At 44.4% G+C, this 22,202-nt stretch overlaps 1 protein-coding gene across 1 annotated transcript in view; it reads left to right on the top strand.

Annotated features, from left to right (window-relative positions):
- GPR158 (G protein-coupled receptor 158) overlaps positions 1 to 22,202 on the top strand; it is a 122,645-nt gene that overhangs the window by 73,319 nt on the left and 27,124 nt on the right. The window contains exons 5-6 of the mRNA XM_082193743.1: positions 4,998 to 5,066; positions 11,136 to 11,245. Coding sequence (XP_082049869.1) covers positions 4,998 to 5,066; positions 11,136 to 11,245 — 179 coding nt within the window. The remainder of the gene's footprint in view (positions 1 to 4,997; positions 5,067 to 11,135; positions 11,246 to 22,202) is intronic.

Here is a 22,202-nt window from a genome sequence, read left to right on the forward strand (position 1 = left end):
AGTGGCTGCTTGCAATGCTGTCAGTGGCTAAAGACACAACAGTCACCGGCAGTCTGTCCCAAGTGCTGCCCACGTGCATCAAAATGGGACAGGCAGAGTAGTCAGCAGCAACACTTTATTGCTTAATAATAAAAGCATGGGTGTGCAAATGGTGTCTTGCTTTGGTTTGGTGGCAGAGAGGGAAGATGGAATGCAGTTGGTTGGAAGACAAAGGAATGACTTTGGGAGAAAGGAGGGGAAAGTTAATTAAATGAATTGAGTGGGTGGGAGAGGGAGATTCACTTGGAAAATGTTCCTTTACTGATTCTACCATGTCCACGTTCCCATCTTGGTCACACCTACTTTTCCACATCCGCCACACCTACTTTACAATGTGGCCCCCAGAGAGTTGCCAATGGGTCAATATGGCCCTCAATCGAAAAACCTCATCCACCCTTATTCTACCTGTATGGAATTCTTTTTCTGAAATGCCTTTCCCAGTGAGGCTTGCCTGTCTTTCTTCTCCTTCTTCTCCCTCTTTTTCTACTTCCCTCCAGCAAATCAGTCGGCTGGTTTTTACTCTGACGATTTTATTGCTCTCTGCTGGTTTCTATTGCTGAATTTTGCTGCATTGCTAGGCTTGCTTTATCTTGATTGTTATTTTATAGTTTTACCCTTCTTTAGGTTGTGTAATAATCTGTCCCCGGAGCATGCTAGCTCGAGGGTGGTGTGTGCATTTTTTTAATGCGCAACATGCACCAAAAAAGGCAACTGCCTACAAAACTACATACTGCAGGATAGAGGCATGAGCACATATTGTCACCAACTCTTAAACTTGGACAGTTCAACCATTGTGCAGTTGTGCCTCTTTCTCTCTTTGTTCCACATAGTCCTTTTTGTCTTCTTGCTATTGTATGTCTTGTGCTTTGTATGAAAGCATTTCCTTTTGCATTGTGGTGAAGTGACTATGTTGAGTGCATCATTAAAGATGGCCTTCATATATTTAAATGCATAACTAGAATCATAGAATCATAGAATCATAGAGTTGGAAGAGACCACAAGGGCCATCGAGTCCAACCCCCTGCCAAGCAGGAAACACCATCAGAGCACTCCTGACATATGGTTGTCAAGCCTCTGCTTAAAGACCTCCAAAGTAGGAGACTCCACCACACTCCTTGGCAGCAAATTCCACTGTCGAACAGCTCTTACTGTCAGGAAGTTCTTCCTAATGTTTAGGTGGAATCTTCTTTCTTGTAGTTTGGATCCATTGCTCCGTGTCCGCTTCTCTGGAGCAGCAGAAAACAACCTTTCTCCCTCCTCTATGTGACATCCTTTTATATATTTGAACATGGCTATCATATCACCCCTTAACCTCCTCTTCTCCAGGCTAAACATGCCCAGCTCCCTTAGCCGTTCCTCATAAGGCATCGTTTCCAGGCCTTTGACCATTTTGGTTGCCCTCCTCTGGACACGTTCCAGTTTGTCAGTGTCCTTCTTGAATTGTGGTGCCCAGAACTGGACACAGTACTCCAGGTGTGGTCTGACCAGAGCAGAATACAAACTGCCCCAGTCATGTAAGTGGGTCATCAACATGTTGTCCATGAATGCCAGTGTGCCTCTTAGCACTTGTGAAAGGTCTCAGTAAATGTCCTTTTAAAAATCCACATTGTATGAAAGATGGTTTGCTCTTCCTGCCCACTTCCTATTTGTACTGGTACATGACCGGCATTTCTGTTAGGAAATATCCTAACAGTACATCCCCTTAAACGTGCCCATATTTCATTTGGGACTGGTCACCCACCCACCCTTCTGTTCTGAACAGAAGAGATGTTTTTGCTCTGTAAGTGAGCATCCTGGTGGGTGACAGAGGTGCCATTCTTTTCATTGATGGAGAGGCTCACCTGCGCCATTTTGTGGTCCTGCCTCTTAAAGCTCTTCTTGTGTCTGACAGCCATTTTAGTGTTCTGCCACATCCCCAAGGCCCACTCAAAATGGGAAGCATCCAATGGAAAAGAAAAAAGGGAGAGTTTCAAGAGCCCGAAGGGTAATGTACGCAGAACTGCCACCATCACATTTCCTTTAATCTGAGACAAGTCAAAACCCAGGAATGTAAATGCTGAAATATTGGCATTTTTGTGCTTGATATTTTCTCTTATCGACTGAGTAGGAATGGTAGGATTATTATATTTCCATTCTGCATCTATTTCACATGTGCTCATTTGTAAGTCTGTTCTGTCTTATTTTTGCCATAATCTATGATCCGTATGGAAATGTATATTTTAAAATGCATTTAAATGCCTATTTTGTCGCAGAACACATATCATTGCATATATTATCTTGCATATTTCTAAAAAACGCTGTATTCTAAAATTTGCATTTTTGCATTTTTTTATTATTCTTTTTAGTCGAGAACTCTGAAATTCAGGGAAGTGTGCAATCCAAAGAATAATTATGTTATGATCCATGCATTATGATCCATCCCTGGGGGTGTGTGTGTGTGCGAATTAGGCTAGTTCGTTAAAAATTGTGGACTAAATGAAATCCTCCTCCATCCCCAAAGAGTGGCAGCCAAAGAGCCTCTGCCAGCACCTTCTATAGTGCTATATCTGTTCTACATAGACTGCAGTCTTAAAGATATTCACTTGTACTGAAATCAATGTAAGGTACTTTCAAAATAATACACTTATCACTGGGTCTTAAATAGCTTATTCCCCCTGTGTATGCATGAACAGTCCATGGATAGGCATTACAAACTAACCATACAGGCAAGCTAGAGTTTATAAAAGAAGGTCCAGTAGCTGATGGTGTGGTGGGACAGTGGTGCTCACTTGGCCTCCCAGCAGTTGAGTTGCTGCTGCGATGGAGTGAGGAGGCAGGGAGGTCAGCAGAGCGCAAAGGCACTGGCAGGAATACCATATTGGCTTGGCTGGTGTGTTTGCACTGTGCTGACCTCCCTTTCACTTTCCCCATCTCTTTCCTAGTAAGCAGCAGCTGACTCAGCTGCTGGGAGGTCAGGAGTACTGCTGCCTCACTATACGATCTGCTACTGAGCAGGACACTTTCATACCTCTCTCTCTCCTTCCTTCTTCTTCTGTTCCATCTTTACAAACATCACAGTGACTTTTGGGAGGCACACAGCCATTGCATAACCATCACCAGCCACTACTGCTTAGGATGCATTTAGATTCATCTATCAGCCGACCACCATCCATTGTGGAAATTAATATTCTACATCCTAGCGCTGGATTTTGATATCTGGTGCTGCGGCACATTAGCTTGAGCTGTTAAAGGAAATTGTGCTGGTGTTTCCCTGGTCATTTTCCTATATGTACACTACATGTGCAGTCATTAATGCCAGTTTGCTAGCAAAAGTGTAGCCATTGCAGAGGGCAGCATGGAAATGCTTTGACATTTGATGACAACCTTCATTATGCCAAAGAAGCTGCCTGGTTTGTCAGCCTGTGGGAAACGGCAATGCCCAAAGACAGCTGCATCATTTTGGCAAAGAGATATTTAATGATTCTCTAGGGTGGAGGAACAACAGATTCCCTCCTAGCACAATAAGCAGTTGAGTGGTCCCAGCAGAAATGATTGAATGGCAGCAAGAGTGTATTACTCATTGGGGAATGCCTAAACTCCTCCAGGTTCTCTTTTCCCTTGACCACTGCTTTATGCATTGCTGAAGGCTCTTCTGATGGCCCTGGTGGTATAGGAGAAGAAGCAAAAGAGAAGAAGCAATTGGAACAAATAGCTTTCCAATTTACCTTCTGAGTATTATGTACATTCCAAAATGCCAGTAGCCATGAATTGCATGTACTCTGATTCTGCAAGCCAAAATAGTTGAAATTATTAAAGGCATTGCCAAAGAGATCATCAGTCCACCGTAAAGCGGCAAGCAGTTTTGCTCCCCGGAAGAGAGTTTGGGGGCATTTTAAAAAGTAAGGCTTTCCCCCTTGGAGAGGGTTTCAGTTCCCTAGATTTTCAGCTGTGGTGGACTGCTTATACCTGACACTGGGCGACTGCCTTGTCTCAAGAAGCCCTTGGACTTTCTTGACAGCAGTAGCAGAGCTGACTGTGAAAAGCAAACATACACAACTGATTAGAATAGCTCTAAAATCATATATCATGTACATTACAGTCATTTTTGGTATCCATCTCTCAGCCTCGATATGTATATATCATAATTAAATTCCCCTTTAAGTTCAGATAATGATCTAAGGGTAGGTTCACAAAGCCCTTTCCAGTGAGGTGCCTCTGTCTCCAACATTATTAGCTTTCAGGAGAAATTTGAAACCCCAGATGTTTGGTGGCTGAAGAATATGTTCCTGGCAATCTTGAGATCACTGGATGAAATAATATTTTTAACTGTAGCTGTTTTAGAATTTTTTTATTATTATTGCGGGTGTGCTTGCTGCCTGGGGGTGGGGGTCGGGGAGAAAGGGTGGGATATAAATTCAATCAACCAGTAAAAGAAAATAGCTTGGGGTGAGGGAAATGGTGTTTCTCTCTAGGAAAGGGAAGCTACAGAAAATGCCCAGCGCATGCGAACATTTGCCATCTGTTTAAATCATATAGGAAAAATGGATGTGATTATGCCTGTCTGAGCACACTCCAAGCATCTGTAATAAACTATTTAAAATGGACTGCTTCAGTTTACACTGACTTGTATTATATTGATATCAATAGAGCTAATGTTGCAACCTTATTTGCTAGGAAGTAAATCCTGATGAGGGGAACCTGCTTACAAGCAAACATATTAACAGGTATTGAAAGCAGTTTAAACACCAGTATTCTGTGTTTGGGTTAATTTACCAATCTGGTTGTTAGGTGGTCAGTCTTCTCTGTCTTGTGCTAAAATCGGTAACATTTATTCACCTTGATTATAACCCACCAATATGACATTTCATCTGCAAGCCTCTTTAATGTTTCTGCTATAAATATTTTAAAGATAACGTGAAACGAATAATGCAATGTCTGTGTCAGTCTAATTTCTTGTACCCGTTTGTTTCTGTTTCTAGAGCATTAAGGCATCTGGTCTTGTTCTCTTGGAGACTATCCTGTTTGGGTCACTGCTTCTTTACTTCCCGGTGAGTTACACTGTTTTGTTCTTAAGGAGTATAAAAGACGAGGCTGTGAGCTGAGCATCAGATGCAGTGCTTCCCTTCGATGTTTCGCAGATGAGCATCTTCACACATCCCTGTCCTCACATGAACGGTCATTGCCTGAAGGGCCCTCATCTTAGAGGTGCGCTTAGATAATTTGAGACTCTGGACTTAAAAGGTCTCATTGGCAGAGATCTTTAGACCAGGGCTGAGGAACCTGTGATCCTCCAGTTGGACTCCAGTTCCCATCAGCCCAACGGTCTGGGAAGATGGGATTTGCAGCCCAATGCATCTGGAAGGCCGCAGGTTTCCCATTCTTGCTTTAGATGGTAGTGCGTATTTACTTCACCCACTTTAAAGCATGATAAGATAGCCCTGCCAAGTTTGGGATCTGCTGCAGCTCCTTCCTGCTAAGTAGAGTCCGAAGCCCTTCTCTCATGGCACCACTGCCTCCCCTTTATACATTCCTGAAATCTCTTAGACATGGGCTGCTCACAGTAGCAATTTACACTGCAACAGCCTGTCCTACACCATCCTCCGAAGAATTGTAGAGTCGCCACAACCATTTCCTTTTCTTCTTTTTAACTTAAGGGTGTTACACGATGTACCCAGATCCACTGTAGACAAGCAGCACCTCATAAACAGGAGCTGGATCACGGCAGAGCTGTATCAAAGGAAAGAAACACTGGGGCACACTTAGGAAAACACTGAGCTTCCGTGGCTTCCAGTCTTATTTATTAGCCAACAGGTTGTGAAAAATAGCTTGCGGACTTTGTGCATCCCCTCTTCCTTCCCCTTTAAACAAAGCTATTGATGCCTAAACTAAGCTACAAAATCTGTCTACTGTTCTTTCAATATGTCTTGTATATAGAAGGGAAACCCAAATAATCTGTTGCCCTTCTGGCATTTGTTATAAAACAGGGAAATTGACTCAATTCCCCCCCCCCACCATCCGGAATCAAGCAACATATATAGACACTGGATTTTTCAGAAAACATACTGCTATTTTTGTTGTACGTGGGTACATTGTGGAACAATACAAGAAAAGAAAGACACTGATTTGTTTTGGTTAGAACACCTACCTTAGGGAACAGATGGCCATTATAGAACATGTAAAGGAAAGATGCTAACTACCTTCGCCTATTTCTAGCCTCTTACATTTCTGAGATGAGAAAAGTGGCATAGAAAAACAGGAAGAGGAATAAAGACACATAGTTTGTTTAACAAACCATGAGTAAACCATCGGTGGTTCCACGGTAATCAAGCAAACCATGGTTTCTACAAAGTTTGGTTTCTTTTTTCCAACATCTCTTGCCTCGTGCCTTTGTAGTCTGTGGAATGTCTTGGCTAAGGTGTTCAGAGTAACCATGGTTAAGGAGAAGGTACTGGATTCACATGTAATGCCAAGCAATAGTTAAAATAAATCAAGGTTTGTAAGCAAACAACAAACCATGGCTTCAGATCTTGGTTTGTTGGCTGTAGACAAAGCTGTAACTATAGTTAAACTGCTGTACAGGGTTCATACATAACACTAAGCCATGGTTTCGTGTTACGTTTGACCCAGGCCACTCACAGTATATATGTTAGGAAAAGTATGGGAAGAAGGAAAACTAAGGATAGTTGTACAGTTCTTCTCGAGTTTGTTCATGTGGAAACATGCTGAGGCGACACTTTTCTGTTAGATAACTCTGTTTTCATCTCCTTGATTGAAATAAACATTTGATCTTGCCATCCAAGATTTATGCACCAGCTTGTGGAGCTTTGTGTATAAAGCCTATAATGAGGCCTAGATGAAAAGCTTCTTGTATTTAGTTTCTGTCACCCCTTTATTATCTTTTGATGCTTTTTCTCTCCAACCGTCTGTTGACAGTTGTTTCAGTTTGCATAATAACTACCACTTCTAGTGCCCAATGCATCCCTGTGAAGTCTGTTGTGTTGTTGTTTTTTTAAAAAAGAAAAGAAACCAAAATTCCAAAAGTAACCCCCTGCACGCTCCTAATACCATAGCTCTGTTAAGATGACTGGAAACAGAGCGCACTATTGCCCTGTGTTATGTCTTCTTGTTCTGAAATCTCCCCTAGATGAGAGCACCCAACTCAGGAGTTCTTTCAGAGCCCCCAACGCCTTGTCTTTCCTTCAGAGAGATCTTGGGGGGTGGAAGTCGTTGGCTCCTAGTCTAAGAGGCTTAGGATGCTTCTCATCATTGAAGTCTCCCTGGGCAAACTTCCTTCTCCCTTCCCTCCTCCCCCAATTATTGTTCCTGCAAGGCAGGGGTGAGGACCCCTCTGCTTGTTTGGAAGAGGGATTCCTTGTTAAACCACTTGGGAAGGGGTAGCTCTGTGAGAGGAATGGGGTCCCTTAACAACTCTCAGCTCCCATAACAAAATATACTTGGTGGGGGGGGGCAGAGCCATGACAGTTTGCAGTGTTATGATGCTGCTTGGAATGTATAGTGCAGATGTGGCCCATGTGTGTGCAAGCTGTACATGAGTATATGGGGTGGGAACTGTGGCCTTCCAGATGTTGTTCAACTCCAGCTTCCATTGGCTCAATCCAGCATGGCAAATAATCTGGGATGTCAGGAGCTGTAGTCCAGCAACATCTGGAAGGTCAACAGGTTCCCCACCCCTGCTGTATATATGCGTGAATGGGGACTCTCCATTTTGCATACCGCATGCACACACGGCCAATAAAGCTTCTTATCTGGTCTTTCCAAAAGTGAACCAAAGCCCCAGGGATAAACATTTTAGTGCAATAACCCCTCTTGGGTTTCAGGACTCATCTCCTAGGGCTGCATTACTTCTTTTAATAAAACAAAACAATTCACATTTCATTGCATTTAACTAAATTCTCATACCACTGAATTGTAAACAAAAACCTCCAAGTGCTTTACAAAGAATGTAAAAAATATACATTGTAAGTGTCAATAAAAATCAAAGCAGAAAAACTAAATCGGAACACGAATAAAAGCGACTTTTTAAAATGTACATTATAAGCTAAATGTACAGATTAAAATTGACATCAAATTTACATGTTCATTGCATCCATCCATCCCTGAATGGAACTAGTTTCTTGCATGCATTGCTGTTCAAGCACATGGAAGGAAATGCCACTGAAGTAATAGAATCATAGAATTGTAAAGTTGGAAGGGGCCACAAGGGCCTTCCAGCCCTCCATCAATGCAGGAATCTTTTTGCCCAACGTGGGACTAGAACTCGCAGCGCTTAGCTATCCCAAGTCTATGAGACTTCCTTCCTCGTCAGTTGTTTAGGATGAGTGTGCAGAGAACATAAAGCATGTTGGCCCTAATTAAAGCGAATGCCACTTGGCATGTCACCAGGATGCTTTTGAAAATTTCATTTAGTGGCTTTATTTAGAATTTAAAAGAACTGACCTTAAGCAACTTTGCTCAGAGAGCCATTAATTATTATGATACTTATTAGCTGAGGGATGACATTTAAGAACACCGGTTTCCCTTTAATACCTGCTCCACAGAACAGCTAGAAAAGTAATTAGAGTTGCACACTTTGATTTCCCCTCCCCTCCCACAGTTTATTCTCCTGTAATTAACTTTATACATCTGAAGTAACTAGAAGCTTATTTGAACACCAGAAAATGTCTTAACGTTAACCAACTCTCTTATTGTAGAGCAAGCATAGGCAAACTCTGGCCCTCCAGATGTTTTGGAACTACAATTCCCATCATCCCTAGCTAGCAGGACCAGTGGTCAGGAATGATGAGAATTGTAGGCTCAAAAATCTCAAGGGCCGGAGTTTGCCTATGCCTGTTGTAGAGAAACTAAACTGGAAATGCTTGTTGTTATTCTCCTTTTGGCATATTGTAGCTGTGTTCATTCATCTATCCTCTTCATATGTTATATACTTGTTATATCCACTTGTATAGACAACTGTCCAATCCCCCCACAATAAAAACCCCCAGAAAACAAATTCTGCTTACATTTATATCCCACCTTGTCTTCAAAGAGCTCAAGGTGTGGCATTCACAATTCTCCCTTGTCCCATTTTATCCCTGTGTGGTGGGTTGGGCTGAGAGAGGCAGTGTCTGCCCCCAAGTCACCCAGGAGGCTATATGGCTGAGTGGGGATTTGAATCCTGCTCTCCTAGGTCCTAGTCTGGCATTCTAAAAAATAAATAAACCTTGCTCTACATCTTTAGCTCTTACTTTTACATAATACAATCATACTTGTAATGTATAATCGACTTTGGCCCATAAAACAGCTACTGCTAGAGTGAGCTATTGGTCAGGACCAATATAGCTAGCCCAGGCTTCCTCAAACTTAGCTCTCCAGATGTTTTGAGACTACAGTTCCCATCATCCATGACCACTGGCCCTGCTAGCTAAGGATCATGGGAGTTGTAGGCCAAAATCATCTGGCGGGCCGAGTTTGAGGAAGTCTGAGCTAGCCCATCAAAATATGGACACAGGTTTTAATTTTTTAAAAAAGAAATACCTTTGTTAGAAAAGTACAACTCTTGAGTATGAAGAGGTGAGTGCACCTCAGGTGTGGGGAACCTGTGGTGGTTCTCCAGGTGTTGCTGTACTCCAAGTCCCGTCTTTCCTAGCCAGCATGGGCAATGGTCAGGGATGATGGGAGCTGTATCCAACACACTTATTCAAGCTGAGTTCTGGGTTGGTTGGTTGGTTGGTTCTTTCAGCCCAGGTTATTGGCTTGTTTGAGGAGTAAACCCTACACAAATCTGGAGTGGAGATCCTAAAATGGTTAGATGGCCTTTTATGCCTCCTTCTGGAGCTAAGCTGGTGCCAAACACATTGCTCTGCTTTCCTCTGGGTGACATCAGTGAGGCCCAGGGGGGAGGGTCTTGTCATCTGGGCAGCCCAGGGCCTCCATACATACTGCTCCGGCTTGCACCCTGAGGTCACTTTGGTTCTGCTAGCTCATTGGTTTGAGTTAACCCCTGGAGGCACACTCTGTTATCCCTCAAGACAGACAGATGCCAACAACAACTTGAGAAGCTTTCCCTCTGCCTTGCCTGTCTTGCATTGCTCTGCCTTGCATTGTCTCTCAAACCCTTCCTTACTGAATTCAGCCTCCGCTGAGACATTGGTAACTTAACAGAGTTGTTAGCTGGGTCTATACAGACCCATGGTGGGGCCTCTTAACTCATGGCTGCAGCAGGGTTTCCCCAGCAAAAGGGAAGAGAGTCGTGCTTGGCTGTGGTTAAGCAGTCAGATCTAAGAAATCTGAGAAGCTGCAAAGGTTGGATTCGGGTGCTCCTGGCGAAGTAGAGTGACCAGGTGAAAAAGAGGACAGGACTCCTGAACCTTCTGCAGTTGTACAGAACAGGGGATTTTGGCAGGCGTAATTGCATGACAAGCTGCACGTGCTGAAATTCATCTCTGCAGCTTTGAAAGGTGCAGGAGTCCTGACTTTTCCGCCACCTTGCTGGAGAGCTTCCGGCCTAAGCAAATCAAAAATCCCAAGTAAGACTCTTTGTACTAAGAGCTTTTGTTCTTTATTGTTCCATTCAGAGGCAAATTCACTAACAGCGCAGCATCACGCTCCATAGGGGAAATGAAAGGAAAGTGATGTGTAGCCTGAAAGCCAAAAAGCGATGATTAAAAATTATCAAGGAGGGGAGATGCTATGCTATAACTTTTCCTTCAAGACACTTTATTAAAACATTCATTTTTAGTTAAGCAGGCACATACCACTTAATTGAACCACTCTGGCAGCAAGTTTGTTTATTGCTATTATCTACACATCAGCATGGGTGCTTATTTCACGTTATAAATAGTGGGCTTTTATTTCTTCATTAAATATTACCGTATAGTCAGCTGCGACTGAATGGGCTAGACTGCTCTTTACACTCCTTCAATTTAGGCTGCGAAAGATAAGTAAGCAGCAAACGCAGAAAGATAAAGTAGCAGCAAACTCAGAAATCACCCAGGAACACTGGAAAAAGTGCACCTCCCAGTGTCCAACCCTCGTTCTGTTTATGAACCAGGAAGGGCTTCTGTGATTCACTTGAAGTTGCTACATATCTTCTGTATGTCTTTTGTTTTGTTTTCTAGGTTATCATTTTGTACTTTGAGCCAAGCACATTTCGCTGTGTTCTCCTAAGATGGGTTCGCCTTTTGGGATTTACTACTGTTTACGGAACCGTTACACTCAAGCTGCACAGGTACTACATATGTTATCATTTTTGTTTCTAGGTGAAGTGTAATTTCTGTGTAATTTCGTTTTGCGTGTGTGCGCGCACATGTACAGAGGAGATTGCAGTGATGATCTGTGATTTTTATATTTTTGGGGGGCACGGAAAACAGACTTCTTCAAAGTTTTCATCTGCCTTCGGAAGCCTATGCTTAATTTCCCCAGTAGTCTAGAACCCAATAGCATAATCTTACCGATGGAGGGGAGTGCTTTGGCTGCGGTGGTCTCTGCCCTAAGAGAAACTCTAGCTTGCTGTCACCAGTTTTCCCACCAGCAGAAACTCCTAAAGCATTTAAGGGGCATTTTGGGATTGGCTGGGGATGCTGGAGGTCTTATATCCACAGGTTCCGAAGCTCTTCAGATCTCTTGAGTAGGGTTCTAATCCTTGGGTTTCTCCCTTGTACTGCCCTGGAATGGTGCAGGAGAAACAACTGTGTGAAAAATATTGCCTCCCCCTCCTCACCTGGCTGCTGAAAGCAGCAGTGCTTTTGATGCAACCATGGATCCTTTGATCCAGACATAGGCAAACTCGGCCCTCCAGATGTTTTGGGACTACAACTCCCATCATCCCTAGCTAACAGGACCAGTGGTCAGGGATGATGGGAGTTGTAGTCCCAAAACATCTGGAGGGCCAAGTTTGCCTATACCTGCAGTTTGATCCATCTTGGGCAGGAACTGATTTGCTCCGCAAGAATGTGTGTTTATGAGAGATATTTAATTATACACTGGACGAAACTATTGGAAAAGTACCCCTTGGAGGAAATAATTGAATAATGTACATTCTGCAGTGAAGTAGAATTTTCAGGAGCAGTAACAGTGCCTAATCCACTGGGAGTCAACTTTGCATTAATCCACCTGGCTGCTGTCAATAAATTACCTGGTAAGATGTGATTGGCGATTAAAGCTTTATCTAGAAATGGTTGCCTAATAAGGCAAAAAATAATGATGATGATGATGCTGTCAAGGTCCCATTTGAGCATAACCATGTCGATCTCATTTGAATGTTTCACAAAAGCTGGCCTCTTCTACGGGCTTTTGGAATACCGCTTACCTTTCTGTGTTGTGGAATGGGGACAGCCTGCTGCCGTGGCAGCCTTGGTTTTGAATCTTCCAGCTGCAGGGAGATGTAACAGCCCTCTCCCCACAGCTGGAAAATTTGCCCTCTAAGGCAGGGGCAAATTCATGGAGAATATATCCGTCAATGGCTACCAGCCATAATGGCTGTGGTCCTTCTCTACTGTAGGCGGCCATATGCCCCTGAGAGCCAGTGGCTGAGAATCAGAGGTAGGGCAAATATTGTTGTACTCAGGTCCTTCTAGCAGAGACATCTGGTTGGCCACTGTGAGAACACGATGCTGGAGTGGATGGGAGATAGGCCAGATTTATTTTATTTACTAAATTTCTATACCGCCCTATACCCGCAGGGCTCAGGGTGGTTCACAAGATAAAAGTGCAATATAAAAGCACAAAATACACAATCAAAAGAAAAAGAAAAACCAACCCAATACCCTCACAAACATTTTAAAAGGGCACTGGATGTCAATCAGCCAAAGGCCTGGTTAAAGAGGAATGCTTTTGTCTGGCACCTAAAAGTGTACAATGAAGGTGCCAGGCAAACATTCCTGGGAGAGTATTCCACAAACAGGGAGCCTTCAGAAAAGGCCCATTCTTGTGTTGCCACTCTCCTCTCATGGAGGAGGCACACAAAGAAGGGCCTCAGTGTCAGGTGTGCGTGCAGGAGCCAGGCCCTGTGACCAGTAGGGCTTCGCAGGACTGGGGTCTTCCTAAGTTTGTTCAGGAGAGGCAAGGCATGGCCGCACAGGTGAGGCCGCTTGGTAACTCACTGCACCTGGTGGCTAGAGCCCGGAAGGGATATAAGGTCAGCATTTCCCTTCAGCTCTTTGCCACAGCAACATGTTTCCTGCCTTGCTGTGTTTGGCTTCTTGCTTCCTGATCCTCGGACCTCGGCTTCTTGACTGCTTGCTTCTTGACCCCTGGACCCTTGACTTCATGACCCCCTGCTTCCTGATCCTCAGATCCCTGGCTTCTGGACTCTCATTCCTGCTCCCACCCCGCCAACTTGCCTCCGGTCCCGACATCCTCAGCCAGAACTTCAGTCGCCCATAGACCAGACTGTGACACTCAGAAGATGACCTCAGGTTCATATGGAAAGAGGCAGTCCTTGAGGCAGATCCAGCAGGGCTCCTCTGATGTTATTACAACAACACATTGTAGTAGTCCAAACTACAGGTTACTAGAGCATAGACAGCCAAAGCCAGACTACCCCTGTCCAGAATGTGCTACCATCTTTGAGCTACCCTCTGAAGCTAGCAGAAGGCACCTTGTGCCACCGAGAGCGCTTGTGCCTTCAGTGGCAGTGTTGTCTCCAACAGTGTCTCCAGGCTGGGCACCTGCCTCTTCATGGGGAGAATAATGCAATCCAAAACAGGATATATCCCACACTTCTGGACAGAAGAGCAACTCACAGTATCCCTGTCTTATTTTGATAGTATTTCAGTATGTTCTTTCAGTCCGGATTTTCCTGAATACTTCTTTCAATTGCAAACTGAAGTGGGAATGGGGAGAACTGTATTTAAGACTGGAGAAATGATAAACCAAGAGGTATTGAAACTGGCAGCTTCATCCATCCTTAGCTGCAGCTTGACCCTGTGCCCAAACCACACTGTGTAAATATATATATATATATATATCCCATCATTTCCCTGTGGATTATTTGTGCACAGCTTGGAGTTGTACTGTTGCCCTCTCATTCCATTTCTGCATTTGAAAACAGAACTACACAAATTGTATTTACTTTGGTAGTAATGCCTATACTTGCCATGCTATGATCTTTGCTGCTATATCACTTGTAGCATTCCAAGGAAAGAGAGCTGCCAGGCTTACATCAGGCTTCAAAGCAAGACTAAACGGTTTACAGAAGTGTTAATGGGATGTATCACTGCACAGCTTGAGGTCACTGGTTATGCTACAGAAGCAGCAGCAGCTGAAGGCTTGGAGGCTTTTTGTGGGAGCCTGGGAAATGACAACGGAGCTCTGCTTTGGGCAGACATATGAAGTGGCTTAATGCTGGATTGGGGCCAGACATTGAGGACCTGATTAGACTTTGCATGATTTGTGTGCGCGCGTGTGCGTCCTCTTTTGTTGCTGCTATTGTTAAATTGCGGTTGTGCAAGGGAGCAACTTGATTCCATAGCATGTGGGGAGAGGAAACGTAACCCTTTTCCCCTGGTGCAATCCTGATCTGCATCAGGGCCCCCTGTACCACCTATTTGTCCCAGGATCCACCACAGCCACTGTTTGCTATTAGTGCTAATGACAATGATCCCCTTGGGGCAAACAGCAGCACCCGCCTGCCCCGTGTGTGTTTGTTCGTCCAGATCAAGATCATGGTGGAGTCAAAGGATTAAATGCTTGTCTCCACCCACATCATGGCCTTGATCCAGAATGGATGCGAAACTCGAGATGAACAGCCAAAGGCCAGTCACATCTACTTTGGAATTCAGAGCACTCGTCCATTTAGCTCAGGATTGTTGATTCTGACTGGAAGCTGCAGCAGCTGTCTAATCTCTCAGGAGAGATTTTCCTCAACCCTGCTATTTTTTAACTTGGAGAGTCTCAGGAACAACCTGGGGGCTTCATTGACGCAAAACAGGTGCCCTTCCAATAACTTCTAGTCTGTTGATTGTTTTACTTGTTTACAATCATAAGAACACACAGGCAAGTTGTATTTTTGTTATCTCTTTGATGGGCTTGGCTCCTGAGGCTGCGGTCCTGAAACCCACAAACTTAGATGTAAATGCCAGGGAGCTACTTTTGAGTAGATATGTGTAGGATTGCACAGCAAGATAAGGAAGTTCATGAAAAGAACGTTCTTCCTGATGTTTAGTCAGAATCTCCTTTCTTGTAATTTGAATCCAGTGGTTTGGGTCTTAGCCCTCGGAAGCAGTAGAAAACAAGTTTGCTCTGTGTTCCATGTGACAGCCCTTTTCAGGGGTCAGCAAACTTTTTCAGAAGGGGGCCGGTCCACTGTCCCTCAGACCTTATGGGGGCCGGACTATTATTTTTTTTTGGGGGGGGGGAATGAACGAATTCCTATGCCCCACAAATAAGCCTGAGATGCATTTTAAAGAAAAGCACACATTCTACTCATGTAAAAACACCAGGCAGACCCCACACTCTGGCGGAAGAAGAGAAGTGCGGGGGGGGGGAGCACACCGCCCTCGGCAGCACGACCCCCAGGGTGCCATTGCGGCTGCCCCCCCTGTGCTGGGCACCCCACCCCTGCGGGTAGCACGTCCCACCCCCAGGATGCACGCCCTGCCCCGGTGCTGGAGCATGAAACTCCGCCACTAGCCCCACAAATAACCCAGAGATGCATTTTAAATAAAAGGACACATTCTACTCATGTAAAAACACGCTGATTTGCGGACCGTCCGTGTGCTGGATTTAGTAGGCGATTGGGCCGGATCCAACCCCCAGACCTTAGTTTGCCTACCCATGCTTTAGATATTTGAAGAGGCCTGTCATGTTACCTCTCAGTCCCCTCCTCTCCACGCTAAACATACCCAGTTTCCTCAACCGTTCCTCATAAGGCTTGGTTTCCAGACCTTTTGTCATCTTGGGTGTCCTCCTCTGCACACGTTCCAGCTTGTCAACATCTTTCTTAAACTGTGGTCCCTGAACTGAACACAGTACTCTAACCAAGGAAGAATAAAGTGTAACTATGACTTCTCTTGATCAGGATATTGTACTTCTGTTGACAACCTAGAATAGCATTAGCTTTTTTTGCTGCTGCATCACACTGTTGTCTTATATTAAAACTTGCAGTCTACCAAGACCCCTAGATCCTTTCTGCTTGTACTGCTGTCAAGTCTGTCCCTCCACTAAAAAAAATCCTATATTTGTGCATCTGATCATTCCTGCTTAAGTTCAGAAACTTACATATACCCTTATTGAAATGAATCCCCTCCCTTTGGAATAAAAAAAGGTGAACGAGGGTAGTATTCGGGAAATTGTAAATCTCCCTTTTCCTCTAGAAAAAGCATATGCCCTTCTATTTGAAGCACAGAGTATAATTAAAGGAACTCATCTCCACTAGAGCTTGAAGTTAATTGATCTGTTTAAGTGACAATAATCAATAGCATGCATAATATATGCAGAGGTAAAGACTGGTCTCACGCAGGAGCACTCCACAGCTGGGTGCCTTTTTGCTTGCAGAGCCTCCTGCCAAAGTGAGCTTAATCAGAGCAGAAAGAATCTTTCCTTCTGCCATAGCTTTTCAGAGGTTGGCAGTGCACATTATTTTCCTATCAATTTACCTTTGTTTTTTGCCTTTTTGAAAGAGATGGGTCATTTCCATCTCCATCCCGTAGGAATAGTCCTTCAGCTGCCAATCTTTCTCAGCAGTAAGTCTCACTGAACATACTTGGACACGCTTCGGTGTAAACGTGCCACAGGATTGCAGTGTTCCAAAATGTCTCACAAGACTTTTCATGCAACGGCACATGCATAGAAGTTAGCTTTGTTGTTGTTATATTCAGAATCAACTTTCCACCAGGCTCATGAAAGCCCATTGGTCTTTTTGTGGAGAAAACCTTGACTTTAGTAATAAGTGGCTGTTATCTAATTAATTTACTTGGAAAACCCACTAGAAGAATTGCATAGTGTCATATTAAATGGCACTGTTAGTATTCTGCCAGCACGACTTCTCAAAGTGCCTACTAAATCAGAAAGGAACAAGTGGCCGGGGTGAGGGGGACTTTCTTGAAGCAATGGCTTTCATTTACTAGAGAAAACCTTTCCATATCAAAGCAGAAAAAGTGAATAAATTGGCAGCCAATAAGAACAAAAATAGGAAATATTTTTAAATTTATTTTGTGTTGTGCGCATGGTACCCTCCAGCAGCCTTTTGTGACGGGTGCCCACAACATTTCCTCAAAATTCAAGATGTGCCCACTTTGTTCAAAAAGGTTTACGATCCATTTTTCTAAATCGTTTATTAGTTTTGGAGATTATTAGGACCCTTCGCTATGCGCAGCTATACTACTGACTAAACATGCACAGCTAAGAAGATGAATTTTATTTTTCGGCTCTGATACATTTTTAAAACATATCTGTGTTTTTGTTTTTTAAAAGAGAGCCACTATAAAAATATATTTCCTGCATGTGAAGAAATTTGTTGTGAAACTCCTGTTGGTTTTTAAACAGCAAAAGAAGTTATCTAGGGAGCAAGCACTGCCTGAATTTTGAACAGTGCCACATCTAATAGCTTTGTTCCCTCAAGCCTAGTCAGAACTGGCAGGTTGCTTGGTTCCACAAGGTTTTGCTATAAGAGGTGCAAATTCAGCTGAAACAGTTGACTCCAATTTGGACCTGGTGGTTATAAAGGAAGTTTTGAATGCATTGTGCAGGAGAGGATTACTAGAGACCATGACTCAGATCTATTTTCATGTGTAAGCTTCCTGATAAATATTGACCTTGAAATCTTTTGTACTCCTTGTTCTGGAAAACTTTGATAAGGGAAAAAGTAGGCAAATGGCTGATGGGTGAGATAGTGATCTCTCAGTGCTTTTTAGAAGCAAATAATTAGCTTGCCCCAGCACCAGTACAATATGAAGGATTTTATAATTGTTTAAGAAGAACACTGTGACAAAGACAGTGACCCATCTGTAATGTAGGGTGTATTAATATTTGGATGTACACTTTGACGGCATCCCACAAGATGTGACCTGCGCAAGCTCCTGTCCAGGTGGACTTTGTCTGCGATTGCTTTGAAGGCCCTGCTGAGTTCAGCTCTGGAGTTGTCACAGCCCCTCAACATCCCAAGGGCCACATTGCTCATTAGACAACTTTCTGGGGGCCACAGGTAGTGCCTGACAAGCCATTTTTAAAAGCAACTTGTTTTAGTTCTAGTTTATCCTGTCCAAAATGGAACTAATTTCAGTATGTCCTTTTACAGAATGAACTAGTTAAGTTCAAGTTCCTCCAAATGATGCTTTGAGTTTGTTAAGAAGTTTGTCCTCAGCAAATATAAAAATAAAATAAATCAGCATTCTTGATGTTACAAGCTGCGGTGCTAAAGTATGGGGCCCGAAAGCAAATAAGGGGCCACGCACAAGTAATAAGATGTCTGACAGACAGAATGTCCACAGGTAAAGCTTTCCCTACGATAGTGTTTCCATACTAGAAAAGGCTTACCCTGTTTAATTTGTGCCAGACACACAACTGTTAAAGGCACAGTGCATCATTTACTGTGTTCCTGGACCTACGTTTATTGCTGTAAGATGCTCCTGTTGGAAGAGAGTGAATCTCCGCAGCAGGGAAGATGCCAAGTGCCCTTAGCAACAGCAGCACCTCCGTATCCACCTAATAAGCCTTATAATGTTGTTTTGCAAACAATTCAGATAGTGTATGTTGAATAATTGATGGGTGGCAGGGATTAATGGCTGCCCCCTCCCCCAAATAATTCTTCCATTTGATTCTGATGAAGCATGAAGCTAGCTCTAATCCTGGAGATATCATCAGTTATTATTTGTATTGTCTGGAAGACTTCTTTGTTTTTTGTATAGCTGCTATAGCTTGCAGAGTTTATAACTGTAATTTGTAGTTTTGCATTTGATGCACATATACCCACATTTGCTTACATGCATAGTTGTTCAGCTTCAAATAATCATTTTTTGGGCATCATTTCATTGTCACTTTGGTTCCTGAGACTTTGTTTTTCCTAGCCAAGAAAACAGTTGTTCTGTAGATCCCTCAGGGCACATATGTGTGAGAGCTTTGGCTTCCTGTCCAGCACATTTATACAAAGCAAGGGACGTTACCTAATCTGGCAAAGAATAAAAATTCTGGCTGGCTCTCCCGTCAGCCCCATCTGCTGTATAGATGGGTTGCAAATCAGCGTCAGCTGGTCTTGGAGCACACTTGGAACTATGGAAAGCAAATGACACTTAGCAAGTCTATCCAGCTCTCTTAAAAAACCCTGGGCGGACAAGCAGGCAGGTTCACAGTCAGGTGGTAGAAAAGAGGCATACACCTAAAGCATGGGGACTAACCAGTTTTCCACCAGATGTTGCTGAGCTACAACCCCTGTCATCTCTGACCATTGGTCATGCTGGCTGGAGCTGGTGGGCATTGTAGGGCCACAAATTTAGCCACCTTCTTAGGTTCTTATCCTGCCACCTGCAATGCATCATCCATCAGTAAGGTAAAGGTAAAGGACCCCGACAGTTAAGTCCAGTCGCGAATGACTCTGGGGTTGCGGTGCTCATCTTGCTTTACTGGCCAAGGGAGCCGGCATTTGTCTGCAGACAGTTTTTCCGGGTCATGTGGCCAGCATGACTAAGCTGCTTCTGGCGAAACCAGAGCAGTGCACGGAAATGCTGTTTACCTTCCCGCCGGAGCAGTACCTATTTATCTATTTGCACTTTGACGTGCTTTAGAACTGCTAGGTTGACAGGAGCTGGGACCGAGCAATGGGAGCTCACCCCATCGCGGGGATTCGAACTGCTGACCTTCTGTTCTGCAAGCCCTAGGCTCAGTGGTTTAGACCACAGCGCCACCTGCGTCCCAATATCATCCATCAGTAGCTTCAGCCATATTGCAAAGACATATATTTTTGCCCTGACCCATAAGCTGGAACCTCGCTATTGCTGAGTTTCTTTCTTTGTAATTCTGTTTTCTGTTTTTATAATACTATTTCACTGTTCTTTTGTTTCTGTTTTATTGTACTATTTTATGTTGTGTTTTTTGTATCTATACTGCTAAGAGTTTTTTTTTTTTTTAATTAAGCAGTTTAGAAATACTTGGGCCAATCACTGCCTCTCAGCCTAACCTGCCCCTCATGGTTGTTGTGGTAATTAAATAAGGCAGGGTAGGGACCAGATACGACACCTTGAGCTTCTTGGAGAAGAAGGTGGGGTGGGGAGGGGCAGTACTTCTAGCAAGGGGGCACATCGTGCTCCTTCTGGTTTAGTTTGTCTACCTTTGGTCCCCACCCTGCATTCATCTCTCACCTGTGGCTCCCAGGAGATGCCAGCATGCGAGCGTGGCCACACCCTGGGGAACAGCTTCGACTGGCCAGCTCAACCAGGTGGGGGTAGCCGATGGGTCTCAAACCCTCGTTGAGTTGGGGACTCCCCCTGCATTGAAGTACAGTCATACCTCACGTTACGTTTGCTTCATGTTGTCTCTTTTCAGGTTGCGTCCCACGGCGACCCAGAAGTACTGGATAGGGTTACTTCCGGGTTTCGCCAATTGCGCTTTGTGTATTTGCACAAGTGCCAAATCACACTGTGCACCTGCGCAGATACGGCGCTTCAGGTTGCGGGCTTTCCATGTTGTGAATGGGCCTCCGAAACGGATCCCGTTCGCAACCAGAGGTACCACTGTACAGACTCCAGCGAATTGAGCAGACGAGACCAAGTGTGGGTCTAGTGATCAAGAAGGGGGTTTCTGCACATGCTATAGGGGGAAGTGAGGCTCATCAACCTAGAAAGGCAGCTCTTCAAGAGAAGGAAAACTCTGATCCTAAACTTCCACTGGGAAAAGAAAAGGCAAAGCAGTAAACCCAACACAAATCCAGAGTAGAGTCCTTTTACTCCTTCTTCCAGCAGCTCCAGCAGTCCTGCTGGTGCCAAGCATATTGCTTTCCCTTGGACCCAAGGACCTCCATACACACTGCCTAGAGAGGTCACTTTGGTGCTGCTAACACAGCAGTTTGACTTCATTCTCCGGAAGTGAACTCTCTCAAGGCAGTCAGATGCCAACAACAACAACAACAATAATAATAAATTTTTATTTATATCCCGCCCTCTCCAGCCGAAGCCGGGCTCAGGGCGGCTAACAACAATAAAATAAGACAACATTTTAAAATCATTTCATTAAAAAAATTACTTCAAATCAAATTGATGGCAACCATTGGGTAGAGTTCTGTGAAGATTGCCAAAGGAGGGAGTCAGGCTGTGCCCTGGCCAAAGGCTTGGCAGAATAGCTCTGTCTTGCAGGCCCTGCGGGAAGATGTCAAGTCCCGCAGGGCTCTAATCTCTTGTGGCAGAGCATTCCACCAGATCGGAGCCACAACCAAAAAAGCCCTGGCTCTGGTTGAGGCCAGCCTAACCTCTCTGTGGCCTGGGGCCTCCAAAATGTTTTTGTTTGAAGATCATAAGTTCCTCTGTGGGACATACCAGGAGAGGCGGTCCCGTAGGTACGAGAGTCCTAGGCCATACAGGGCTTTAAAGGTTAAAACCAGCACCTTAAACCTGATCCTGTACTCCACCGGGAGCCAGTGCAGCTGGTATAGCACCAGGTGAATGTGATCTCGTAGCGAGGACCCCGTAAGGAGTCTCGCTGCAGCATTCTGCACCCGCTGGAGTTTCTGGGTTGGTCTCAAGGGCAGCCCCACATAGAGCGAGTTACAATAATCCAGTCTGGAGGTGACCGTTGCATGGATGACAACAATCACATATAAATAAAATAAATAAATAAAATAAACCTTGCTGTTGGCACTGGAGATTTTTGGGCCTAGCTGGGCAAGGGAGCAGATTGATCTGGGCTGTGTAATTTCCAACTCCTCTGCTCTTTCCTTGACTCGCCCAAAGTTCAGGCTGGTGCAGTTCATCATTTTCTGTCTGACTGCAAGCCAAGGCCCTCCAGTCAGAGCAGTGTGTGAGCACAGCCTGTTAGGAAGCCAAGTAACAGCAGAAAAGGAGGAGGAGGAGAAGGGAAAACACTGCCCTGGCCAATCTGTTCCCCTCTTTCCTGAGCCATCTTTCTCTCTCTCCTCCTTCAGACTGCCAAGCACAGCTAAGCAGCACGCGAACAAGCCCCACTGGGAAGGGAGACAAATAACAGGGAGGAGAAGGGAATGCACTGCCAAGCTGCCACGGCCCTTTCTAGGTATGGGGGAG

Source organism: Podarcis vaucheri (assembly GCF_965113315.1).
Source record: "Podarcis vaucheri genome assembly, chromosome: 12".
Taxonomy (NCBI): Eukaryota; Metazoa; Chordata; class Lepidosauria; order Squamata; family Lacertidae; genus Podarcis; species Podarcis vaucheri.